Raw genomic sequence first — 12848 nt, 5'->3', positions numbered from 1 at the left:
CTGCAGACATCCATGAACAAAAACAACCTTTGTTACTAGTTAAAATCTTCATCTGTAGTTTGACACATGTTACAGTCATTAATGTGTATTTTGCATGGTGGCTTTGTAACTGAGCTTTAATTGTAATTCTTAATAGCTGATGGGTGCTTTGAATGATGGGGATTCTTCAGTGTGTAGCACAGTGGACTACCAACCACCTGCGCCTGAACCAGAAGAAGAGGAAGAGGAAGAGCCCGAAATAATTGAGCCAGAGGCCTGCTTCACTGACAGTATGAACAAACTCTGTAAAACAGCATAACTTAAAGGAAAAGGTTACTCCAAAATTTAAAAAATGCATATTTTCTTTTAAGAGTAATTAGTGTAATTTAGCAGTCTAGATTGTTTTGTTTTGAGTTGTTGAGTGTTGGAGATATCGGCCGTAGAGATGTCTGCCTTCTCCGCAGTGTAATGGAGCTAGGCACTTGGCTTGTGGTGCTCAAAGTGCCAGAAAACCAAAAAAAGTAACACTTAAAAGGCATTTGAATCATTTAAATAAAAAGAAGGCATTAATTGGTATTATTATTATTAATAATAATAATAATAATAATGATCATAATAATGATAATAAGATTTTTTAAATAAATGTCATAAAAATGCTCAGACATGGGATGTAGGATTTTATCTCTATTTTTAATTTTGACATTGCATTTTATTTTTTTTAATGGTGCCTCTTTTTTTATTTTATTTTATTATTTATTTTTTTCCCTGCATGGGATGCTTAGAACAAAGGATCCCCTGTCTGCTAATAAACCGTCACTGTACCTCAAATGACAAAGGGCAGTGTCAATTCTGTAAAAATTGGCTATTAAACCAAGATTTTGCAGCATGGCTGGAATCAGTACAAGGCAATATACCCCCCATACTTGGCAACTCACACCAAAACAATCTAGATTGATAAATAGTTCAACAGGTAAGAGAAACAGTATGTATATTTAATGTTTTGGAGAACTGCCCCTTTAACCGTGAATTGTAAGTTATGATCTTACAGACAATAACTCCTTAATTTCCTCTCCCCTCAGAATGTATTACCCGCTGGCCTTGTCTGACTGTGGACATCACACAGGGCCGAGGAAAGAAATGGTGGAACCTGCGCAGGACTTGTTTCACTATTGTGGAGCACGACTGGTTTGAAACCTTCATCATCTTCATGATTCTCCTCAGCAGCGGCGCTCTGGTGAGTCACGCTGTCGTCGGTGCAACACATTTAGAAATGCTGACTGTTTTATGAGAGTGTTAGGAGACTGTGTTACTGTTAGGACCTGTATCTAGGTGTCTCATGTCTCCTTTTGGCAGGCCTTTGAGGACATACACATAGAAAGACGCCGAACCATCAAAATTATTCTGGAGTATGCCGACAAAGTTTTCACCTACATCTTCATCATCGAGATGATCCTTAAATGGGTCGCGTACGGCTTCAAGACCTACTTCACCAACGCCTGGTGCTGGCTGGACTTTTTCATCGTAGATGTAAGTTTTGGCATCTCGTTTTAAAGCTGATCCGTGTAACTGTCAACAATACACGCGTACAAACATGTTTCATGTCACATAGAGTCTGTGGTAACACGTGAATAGGAAATGTTTTGATTCTGCTACAGGTTTCCCTGATTAGTTTAGCTGCAAACTGGATGGGATACTCTGATCTCGGACCAATCAAATCCCTCAGGACTCTCAGGGCGCTGCGGCCTCTTCGAGCGCTGTCGAGATTTGAAGGCATGAGGGTGAGTTTCTGACTGTGCAACCACGTTTGAGCGATGTGCACGACTAACCAGTGTTGAAAAGTAACTAGAACATTTACATGCATTAAGTACTGTACGGGAGTACAAATTGAAGGTACCTGTACTTTACTTGTGTATTTTAATCCACTACATTTTAGAGAGAAATATTGCACATTTTACTCCACTACATGTATCTGAGAGCACAAAATACTTTCCAGATTAATGTTTTACATAAAGCACATGATATAGGTGTTTAAAATAAAGATAAATAATTAAATATTAAAAGACTAAGGGATTAAAGGTTTAGTTTTATGCATTTCAGAGTGCACTATATAAAACATCAACAGCATCAAGACAAAATGCAAAAGAAACACGTTAACACATTCTAAAATGCAAAAAAAAAATTAATTGAAAAAAATTATAAATGAATAGAATAAGACATGTATAAAATAAAATAATAAAAGTTGCAGTACAGTGTAAGAAATGACTAAAGTTTTCTGTTTGTATTCAAATCCAAAAATTCAAATTTTGGTCAGTGTACGCAGGTTTTAGCATCAAAATGTTGTTTTCCCAGGCCCTTCTAAAAATGTCTTCCCAAATGACCTGATGCAACGTTTCTGCATGATGACACTGATTCATATAAACCCTCCAAACAACTTAATGTGTCTCTTCATTAGTCAAGCCTTTTTTGAGAATTGTGTGTTTCTGAGCCTCTAAATTAGCTTTATTCCTCTAACCGCCTAACTGGCAGGAAGGCTAAGTAATGTACTGGTGTGGACATCACGTTACTTCGGATCCAGAAGTCACACAATAACAAAACAACACAATAGCAACTCCCGTATTTTGCGAGGTAAAATTACTGATTTTATAAAAGGAGTCTGCCGGCTTTGCAGAGATTGTAAAGGCTTCAGTTCCCTGTCGGACAGCAAGGTCAGTATATAATAATTTCCCTGTCAAGACACTTTCACTGCAGAACGAGTACTTTTCCTTTGATAATGTAAGTAAATTTTACTTCTGATATATTTGTACTTTTACTTTAATATAAGATGCAGGGCTCTACCTTGTATTTTTGCGTTGATGCAATGGTGCTTTTATTTAAGTGGAATTTAAGATGCAGGACTTTTACTAATATAAAGTAGCTTTGCATTGTTATAACTGTGCTTTTACTCAAGAAGGATTTAAAATGCAGGACTTAAACTAGGTCTAGAGTATCTTTGTGTTGTTTTACTGCCACTTTTACTTAAATAGAATTTAAAATGCAGGACTTGTATTCATAATTGAGCATTTTGGCATACTTTTACATTAGTAGGATTTACAATGCAGGACTTTTACTAATTATAGAATATTTTTGTGTTGTTGCTCTGGTACTTTTATTCAAGTAGGAATTAAAATGAAGACTGTTAGAACTGTTATAATAGAGCATTTTTGCATACTTTAACAAACTGCTAAATATTACTACTACAGTATTTTCTGCTTTGTTGTGCTGACACCTTTACTTACGTCAAGAATCCGAGTGCTTCTTCCACCACTGCGACTAACACTATTGTGATGTTTAATCGCACTAATTTGACTGGCTTTCCTCGACAACGTGTGTTGACTGCATGCTTTCACCGTGGCTGCTGCGTCAGAGCTGACTGAGGTAAGAATATTGTAGAAATTTTTGCGTGCTTTTTGCTCACACAAACTAAATAAACTAGCAAACATTTCTCTACATTTCTGTATATAATCGCATAATTTTAACTAAGTCCCCTCTTTTTTGCAGGTGGTGGTGAACGCTCTCGTCGGAGCGATTCCCTCCATCTTTAACGTGCTGCTGGTGTGTCTGATATTCTGGCTCATCTTTAGCATCATGGGAGTCAACCTGTTTGCAGGGAAGTTCTACCGCTGCATCAACACCACCACAGAGGAGCTCTTCCCCATGACGGAGGTCAACAACAAGAGCGACTGCATGGCCATTAAAGAGGCCACGCAGGATGCTCGCTGGGTCAACGTCAAAGTCAACTATGACAATGTGGGACAAGGCTACCTGTCTCTGCTTCAAGTGGTGAGGAGCTGTGTCCATTATTGTTACACACTTGAAAAAATAGTGTTGTAAATGTTGGGTTCAATGACTCAAATTTTAAAACATTGTTTTGATTTTTCAGTCAACTTTTAAAGGCTGGATGGACATCATGTATGCTGCTGTTGACTCAAGAGAGGTTGGTATTATTAGTGCTGAAACATTTAGCATTAAATTTGTTGGTTGCCCTTTGTTTTACGGTTATCGGGAGACATTATTAATTTTTGCTAAAAAAAATTAAATCAGCCTTTTTTTTTTTTTTTTTTTTTTGCACTGCACAACCCTAGTTTAATGTTATGTATTCATTTATACCTTTTTATTTATTTATTTTTTCAATTATTTTTATTCATTTTTTTATTATTTATTTATTTATTCATTTGGTTAATTACAAAACTGCATTTAAGATTTTTTAAAATTAGATTTTACGAAATTATATTCTCTTTAATTCAGAAACACTATATTTTTTATTCCATGGAAACTTTTCTAAAATTATGAGATGTTATTCTCATTAATTGAGAAAATCTGAATTTTATTTTATGTTATTTTATTTTATTTACAAGTGAATGCATTAAGCTCAGTTAAAGACCACTTATGAGAGCTGAAGAATTAGATTTTTTTTTTTTATTAGAAATTATTTTGATTAACTTTGAAAAGGACATTATGTACTATATACACGTTAACATTGAGTTTTTAGTAGGTATGTGTATATAAAAAGTAATAAGAAATCAAAAGCTTTGCCGGTAATTCCGACATTCTCTATTCCCTCTCAACTTCCCCCCTGCACTTTGAGTTAATTGAATATATATGTAACATATATGTGACAGATGGTGATGGTGAAGTGAGTCCTGTCTTTGGATCAACAAGTGACCCTCATGACTAGTATCATATTCCAGTTTAACCTTTTATCCAGAGTCTTCTCCGCTCAGTGTCACAACCATCGTTCTTAGTTTATATACTTTAATATCTCATAACAGGGACGCTTTCTCTTAATTTTTTGCTAATGTTTTTTTCTTTTTAGGTAGAGGAGCAGCCTTCTTATGAGATCAACCTCTACATGTACATATACTTTGTCATCTTCATCATCTTTGGCTCTTTCTTCACACTGAACCTCTTTATTGGTGTCATCATCGACAATTTCAACCAACAGAAGAAAAAGATAAGCATCACACTGTTTTTATTAGAACTTCTCTGCACCAATACAAAAGTGACAGGTGTCTTTCTTTATGTTACATCTACACTATCATTTTAATCACTTACAGTATAATGACGTTTGTTTGATGTTGTTTCTGCACTTTGGAGACAAAGACATCTTCATGACTGAAGAGCAAAAAAAGTACTACGATGCCATGAAGAAACTTGGTTCCAAGAAGCCACAGAAGCCAATTCCGCGTCCAACGGTATTTTAATTATTTACGTCTGTTAGTAACAACATGTGTTACATTGTTTGGGAGTGTAAGTAAAGTAAAAACAAGTATGTGTTAAAAAAAAGCCATAACTGGCAGCAGGTTGGGTAGCTGATTGGGACACCTTAGTGAAAGGTACGTTAGTGACGAATATTTTACTTGTGTTTATGTAATTGTGGTTTTTATCAAAGATGTTTATTCATGTATCTATTAGACTGAAAGAGCTCAGAGAGCGTGTGGTATGTAGCGAACTTGCTGCTCACACACGGGGTGAACCAGATGACAATAATGCTGTGTACGTTTTTATGTAGAGGGTAAGGGTTACATTAAGGAAACCTCCAGTGCGTCAGTGAGCCATGATTTCAGGCTCGCTCAAAAAATCCTGGACACAGAAATTGTGAAAAGCAGTTTAATGGTATAACTCTGTAATTCAGTACTACACTGTTTACAGTATTTTCATGTTTTCAACTAGTTCGTAGATTTTATTTTATGCTGATTTAAACTACATTAGAGCAGCAATAATTACTCCATTACTTGACTAGTCAATCAACAGAATATTAGCAACATTTTCTGGTTTCATGCTTCTATAAACTAAGAATTTGGTGCTTTTTTTGTCATATATGATAATAATCTGGATATCTTTGGATTTTTGGACTGTTGGTCATATAAACAAATTATGATTTTCCTGTATTCATTTATACTTTTATTTATTTATTTATTTATTTTAGTATATTACGAAATTGAGTTTTAAGACCAACATAAGTAAAATGCATGAAGTTAAGGAAAACAATTGTGCAGTAGTTTTTGACAAAAAAGGAGAGATTTTTATATCAAAATTCGAAGAAGTTTTTGGGTTTTTTTAGGGGAAAAATGAAATAAATTAAAAGAGAAAATAAATAATGAACAGATGAAACAATAATGAAAATGGTCAGTAGTTAAAGCCCTACATTTTATATTCGAAGTTAAAAGCTATAAATGAGGTAACTCAGAGAATGACACATCAACTCGGCATGCATGGAATGACGTTGCCACCGGTGACCCCTGCGGTGACCTTTACTGCACACAGCTGGTGCGAACAGGCCGAATGACCCTGTCGGATATGTGTTTCTGTTCCTTGCCCTCCCCTTTGACCCGCAGAACCTAATCCAGGGAATGGTGTTTGACTTCATCAGTCAGCAGTTCTTTGACATCTTCATCATGGTGCTCATCTGCCTCAACATGGTGACCATGATGGTGGAGACGGACAACCAGAGCCCGGAGAAGGAGGACTTCCTCTTTAAAGTAAACGTGGCTTTCATTGTCGTCTTCACCGGAGAGTGCGTGTTGAAGCTCTTTGCCCTGCGACAATATTTCTTCACCAACGGGTGGAACGTTTTTGACTTTGTCGTGGTCATCTTGTCCATAGCTGGTGGGTGAATTAAAACTTAAAAACTGCAAATTGTGTTCAAGCAGACAGTTTGTGCTCACATATTATCTCTTTTTATTTCAGGTACAATGCTCTCAGACCTGATCGAGAAGTACTTTGTGTCACCGACTCTGTTCAGAGTGATCAGACTGGCCAGAATAGGCAGGATTCTGCGTCTTATTAAAGGAGCAAAGGGCATTCGGACGCTTCTCTTCGCTCTGATGATGTCACTTCCTGCCCTGTTCAACATCGGCCTTCTGCTCTTCCTCATTATGTTCATCTTCTCCATATTTGGCATGTCAAACTTTGCCTACGTCAAAAAGGAGGCCGGAATTGATGATATATTTAATTTCGAGACGTTTGGTGGCAGCATTATTTGCCTGTTTGAGATCACAACGTCAGCAGGCTGGGATGGGCTTTTACTCCCGATGCTTAACAAGGAGTATCCAGACTGCGATCCGGACTTCGAGAACCCGGGCACGGATGTAAAGGGGAACTGCGGCAGCCCGGGCATCAGCATGATATTCTTCTGCGGCTACATCATCATCTCATTCTTGGTGGTGGTCAACATGTACATCGCCATCATCTTGGAGAACTTCAATGTGGCGCAGGAGGAGAGCAGCGATGCGCTCTGTGAGGACGACTTTGAGATGTTCAACGAGACGTGGGAGAAGTTTGACGTCGATGGAACCATGTTCATCGAGTACAGCCGGCTCTCAGATTTCTGTGATGCCTTGCAGCCGCCGCTCAGGGTTGCCAAACCCAACAAGCTCCGTCTGATTGAAATGGATCTGCCCCTCGTCATTGGGGACCGGATTCACTGCCTGGATGTGTTGTTGGCCGTCACTCAGATGGTCTTGGGAGACACGGTGGAGATGGCGGCCATGCGGGACAGCATTGAGGCCAAGTTCATCCTGAGCAACCCCACCTCAGACTCCTTCGCACCGATCACCACGACGATGCGCCACAAAGAGGAGCAATTGGCTGCTGTAATCATTCAGAGAGCTTACCGCAGCCACCTGCTGAAACGCTGCATACGCCACGCCGCTTTTATGCACGGCTGTAAACGGTTTGGTAGAAAGGATGAAGGTGAAGATCCACCAGAGAAAGAGGGCATGCTCGCACGGAGGATGGGAGTGCTCTATGGGAGCAACGTGGACCTCGCAGAGGAGATGGAGCGCGCTGATTTGGAAACTCTAACAAGCCAACAGCCTCCTAATCCCGAGACATTGTCGCTTGACGTGGAGGCCCAGAGTGGTTCAGAGTCCGCCGAGCCAAATATCATGGTCGTACCTGTAGAAATTACTAATGAGGTTTTACTACATTCTGCCCCGAACCCACACCTCTTTAGCCTCCCTGCAAATCTGAGGGAGACGATTGTATAACGAACAGCAGTTGTTTTTCACCAATGAAAGAAGTAGAGTTAGCAGTTTAATTTTCCACATTAAAAGAAGAGGTTACACAGTGCAAACCACTGTTTAAACTGCATTCTTCATCATTTAACTTTTAAAAAAAATCCTTTTTTTTTTTAATGCAATATTCAAATGTCTTTGGGTTTAAGGTGAAACTGGACAGCATGGCTTTGTCTGATAATAACCATTTAGCTATCAGCAGTTATAAACAACCATTACCGCTAAATGGGAAGTAACTAAGAACAGATAAATCAGCGTGTTACATGAGAATTAATTTGACTGTAAAAACAAAAATTTATGTGCTAAAATATTCAATCACCAGTTGATAGATGTAAGTCCCACTGTAGAAATATATTTCTGTCTGTGATGCTATTCCTTTAGTTGACATTTCCAATTTTAAAAGCACAAATACATATGATTTCTCAGCATTTAAAGGGGACCTATTATGCTTTTCCTTATTTTCTGTCGTACATATTATGTTACAATGCCGTATGTTCACATAAGATGAGCTGACATCACATCTAAAGTTATTATAGTTGACTAAAACTTGGTGTGAAAAGACTTTTTTTTTTAAACTACTAACAAAAACTAACTGGAAGATAATGTCTACTTACAAAACTAACAAATAACTGGAAAATACACAGGAAATGTCCTTAGTTTTTGTCTTTGCCAATTTGGTCAAATTCATCAATACAACAAGAATGAAAATTTATATTTAGATAGGGATGTCTATATTACTCACTCTCACAGAACTGTTTTGTTTGTATTGGAATCCCCATTTCTGAACTTCTTAAATCTTGCCTCTGACAAATACAGCCATATAATAATTTTAAAAAGTAATACTTACTACTACAAAGTAAACTTACAAATTCAAACTAAACATACTAATACAAACTAAACTTACAAATGCAAACTCAACTTACTAATACAAACTAAACTTAGAAATGCAAACTCAACTTACTAATACAAACTAAACTGAAACTAAACATTTTTAATAGTAAAAACTAAAATTCAACACAAAACACACAAACATGAAATATAATTAAAAAACAATGAAAAATGTAAACTATAATATTTCTGGCCAGCTCATGGTGTATTTCTTGGTCATATGTTCAAGCCTTCCCACCGCAAGTTGCGTTTTTTCCCCCAAGCGTGTTTTGCCTAGTCCTGCCATACTTCTACTAATACATATATATATATTTATATATATACATATATATATACTGCTACTTGTAGCTACATGCTAACATACGGGAAACAAATCATCTTCATTGCCATTGTTCATTTATCCCTGTTTTCGGATAGATTCCTACTGAAACATGTCCGTTTGTGAGGATTTTGGTTTCTAAGCTTTTATTGGTGATTTTTTCACATAAGAAGTGCCGCATTACTCTTTACTCCATTACAGCCATTCATTGTCTGCAGTAACATAAATGGCTCGACGGGTGCTAAATGGACAGACAGACGGTGAATACAGGCGTTCCAGCACAGACAGTAGATTTTTTTGTCAACCAGTGTTTTATTTTATTTTTAAATTAAAGCATGTAAATGTGTTCAAGTATAAGCCCAAAATACAAATATGAACCAGAAAAGTACTATAATAGCTCCCCTTTAAATATACATTTGCTTTGAGAGAGCTGCATCACCTCCTGGCAGCCAATAAAAAAAGAATCTCATATAATAGCTTTCTAGTAAAAAATCTATCTAGAGGACAATTCAGTGGATTTGAATTCATACTGTGGTTGAGGCCTCTTAAATTAAAAATTATATGTATATATATATATATATATATATATATATATATATATATATAATTTTTTATTTTTTTTCTGTAACATAATTTTAAAGGTAGTTTTCTAGACATTTTCCCCCTTTTTGGATTATTTTAGGTAAATTATAGGTGTATTTAGGTAAAATTTCTTGCAATTTGTGGGACATTTTTTCTCCATGTTTTTTAAAAAAAAAATCAAACCACTTTGCTCAGTTTTAAAATGGCCAGATAGCTTGTAAAGGCGTCTGAACCCAGCACAAGAAAATGTCGTCGACCCAGGTTTTAAAGGGTTAAGCCATCAGTAACTCTGCTTTTGGTGTGGCTATTACCAGAAAACCAAACCATGTACCCCAGTTTCAAACCAAAGAGCAACTTGAACAACACATGGAAAAGCCAGAATGAACCTTTATTGGCTGTGTTTATTTCATACGCAGATATCCGGTCTCTTTTTTACGTCCTCTGATGTGACATGAAAGCCGCGCTATTGCCCAACTTTACATACTGAGAAATTAAAAACTGTTAAAAGTTTATTTTAAGTCACTTTTATTCAGAATCTCTTCAATGTGACAGCTCTTTAAGTCAGACATAAACAATATACCTACTAATACTAATTGGTTAATAACTGAAAAATGTGGCTCATCTTGATCACATTTATCTCCCAGTGAAAAAATGATCTGTTATTCTTTATATGAGGGGCCGGTTAATGCAGTTAACATCTGAAGGCCCAGTTTATATTGCACTATTTATATCCCTTCCAGGTCAGGTTAGAGCAGTTGACTGCGTAGGACTGAGAGACCTTTCTGTTTTATAAGATGACCTCATCCCTGATATTTGCATGTCTTATAAATGTTTTGTCTATTTTTTCAGTCCCCTCGCACAGATCTCAAAACTCATCTCAGTGTTAAAATGTAAACATTGTGTCTGTAAACTTAAGATGTATTTACATCAGCAGAACAGCTGAGCTCCCTTTTCATATCATTTATCCACTACATAATAATATTTCTAGCAATCATATTAATACTTGCTGTACATTTTAAATGAAGTTTTGCCTCAGGTTGCATTGAGTTTGTCTGATCTTAAATCAATCTGAAATTCAGCTAAGTGTTGGTTAAAGGTTCAGTGGGTAACTGAAATGTACTTTTTGTCATTTTTGCTAAAGCTGTCAGTATATCCTGACAGAAGTAGATGAGACAGATAATCTGTGACAAAATTAGGTTCCTTTTATTCCTCTTAGTGCCCTGAATGGCATTTGCAAGAATACACTGCAGCTGAACAAAAACAGCCAATCAGAGCCGGATGTCTCGTGCAGTATCAGTCAATGCTTGTGCACACGCTGCACTGACAATAACAACTTACACGGCTAGTGAATAGATGAAGATTAAGAAAAGTAATTTTTTTTTAAAAAAGTGTGAAAGCCTCTGGGAACCTAAATCACCAAAAACTATATTAATATGTAATTCAGGGTCTTATATGCATAATAAAAAGCATAAAAAATTATTTTTAGTCATTTTATTTTATTCCCAGGTTCCTTAAACTGGGTTGATTTGGGAGTGGTTATGCCTGATCCATATCACGTAATATGGATAGAGCCGATCAGAAGCCAGGTGTCACTTGATATTAATTTGACATGCTAAATTGAAATACCTCAATGCTCCTTTCAATAGTGTCAGAAAACCTCACTCAGAGTTGCAGCACACTCTGGCACAAACTGGACCGTTGGTAAATTCGGAGGGCTGCTGGAATGTACCGTTCGGTTCAGCCCCTCCTTGCCATGCTCTCTCTCTGTTTGTCATGAGGTTACTGCTGCGACTGGGACAGAGTCACATATGTGACAGGAGTAACTGTTAGTATCACATGGCTTATGTTACCCAATGTTTTGTATTCACCACTAGCTGAACCATTTCTGTGCTGGTGTGAGCAGCACCGTAATGCAAACACGTGAGTGTTAGAGTCTCCTCCCGGTTGTGATTGGTTTTTCGATCAGGGTTTTTGCAAACGCCACGAGGAGTGCAAAGTTGAGCCAGAGGAACCTGATTTTTTTCATAGATTATCTCTCTCGTACTGGTGCCATGGTATAGTGACAGTTTTAGCAAATATGACAAAAAGTTATTAACTTAAAGTTTCCTGGTAAACCTTAAAATACATGACTGTGAGTTAATGTAACAGCCCACTTTATGATGTGTAGCTAATTACACCTATTTACGTATTTACAAAAAAACTAAATGCACAGTTAGTCATCTCAAGTCCGTCCTCGTGTATAAAGGTCGCTTCACTTGCTGTTGTGTAAGTCTTAACTGAATTTAAAACGTCTTACTCTGAATATTTACACATGATGAACAACATAAGCACTTTTACAGTTTTCTAGGTTGTTTTTTTACAATAGATAATAGAGGGTTGTCTCTTCTCTTGTTTATGTGTTCAACACTATTTTTAACAACAGCCCTGGGGGATTAAGAAAACATGAATGTTTCCTCTACGAGGGGTCTCTTTGTCTTATCCTGCTGCCGCAGCATGGCAGTTTTTCTGTAATGTGACCTGCAGCGATCCTGTTTGAGACTGACATGCTGCTGCACCACGTAGCTGTAGTCTCCTCTGATGGTTCAGTCAGACTCGCAGACAGTATCCTCCTGTTGTTTACATTTCTAATGGAGGAAGAGCTTTTACTGGTACACCCACAGTCAGTGTTGCCTGTATATACATTTTTCTTTCTTCTTTCTGTATTGTATATTTCTATCATTTTGTTATTGTAAAAATTGTAACTATATTGTGAGAATAAAATACTTCTTGTAGGGAAAAGTAGACTGTCAGTTTGTGTTGTTTCTCATTATACTTTGTGAAACTACACTGGTGTGTTGAGGCCCTCTGGTGGTTTGTGTGGTGAACATCACACACTGTTGACTAATCATCTTATATTTCAAATCGATAGTGTCCTCTTCTGTTTGTACAGTGTATTTTTCCATGAAATACTTTATCTCGTAGGGAATATTTGCAGTAACAGCTAACACACATTTGGTGTGTCAGTGAGTATTTACAGCTGCGGGACA

The 12848-nt window shown here is 37.1% G+C and overlaps 1 protein-coding gene across 2 annotated transcripts in view; it reads left to right on the top strand.

Moving 5' to 3' along the window:
• The window catches only part of scn4aa (sodium channel, voltage-gated, type IV, alpha, a), a 43332-nt gene extending 30732 nt beyond the window's left edge, over nucleotides 1-12600 (top strand). For both annotated transcript variants that reach the window (XM_088069645.1, XM_042508442.2), the window contains 10 exons: nucleotides 137-269; nucleotides 1059-1213; nucleotides 1333-1506; nucleotides 1635-1757; nucleotides 3517-3798; nucleotides 3899-3952; nucleotides 4832-4969; nucleotides 5106-5210; nucleotides 6354-6624; nucleotides 6706-12600. In XM_088069645.1, coding sequence (XP_087925771.1) covers nucleotides 137-269; nucleotides 1059-1213; nucleotides 1333-1506; nucleotides 1635-1757; nucleotides 3517-3798; nucleotides 3899-3952; nucleotides 4832-4969; nucleotides 5106-5210; nucleotides 6354-6624; nucleotides 6706-8006 — 2736 coding nt within the window. In that variant the 3' untranslated portion in view covers nucleotides 8007-12600. The remainder of the gene's footprint in view (nucleotides 1-136; nucleotides 270-1058; nucleotides 1214-1332; nucleotides 1507-1634; nucleotides 1758-3516; nucleotides 3799-3898; nucleotides 3953-4831; nucleotides 4970-5105; nucleotides 5211-6353; nucleotides 6625-6705) is intronic.
• Nucleotides 12601-12848: the final 248 nt, after the last annotated feature.

This window comes from Plectropomus leopardus, chromosome 19, assembly GCF_026936395.1.
Source record: "Plectropomus leopardus strain MGB_pleo_1.0 chromosome 19, ASM2693639v1, whole genome shotgun sequence".
Taxonomy (NCBI): domain Eukaryota; kingdom Metazoa; phylum Chordata; class Actinopteri; order Perciformes; family Serranidae; genus Plectropomus; species Plectropomus leopardus.
This window is presented reverse-complemented; position numbering and strand designations above follow the sequence as displayed.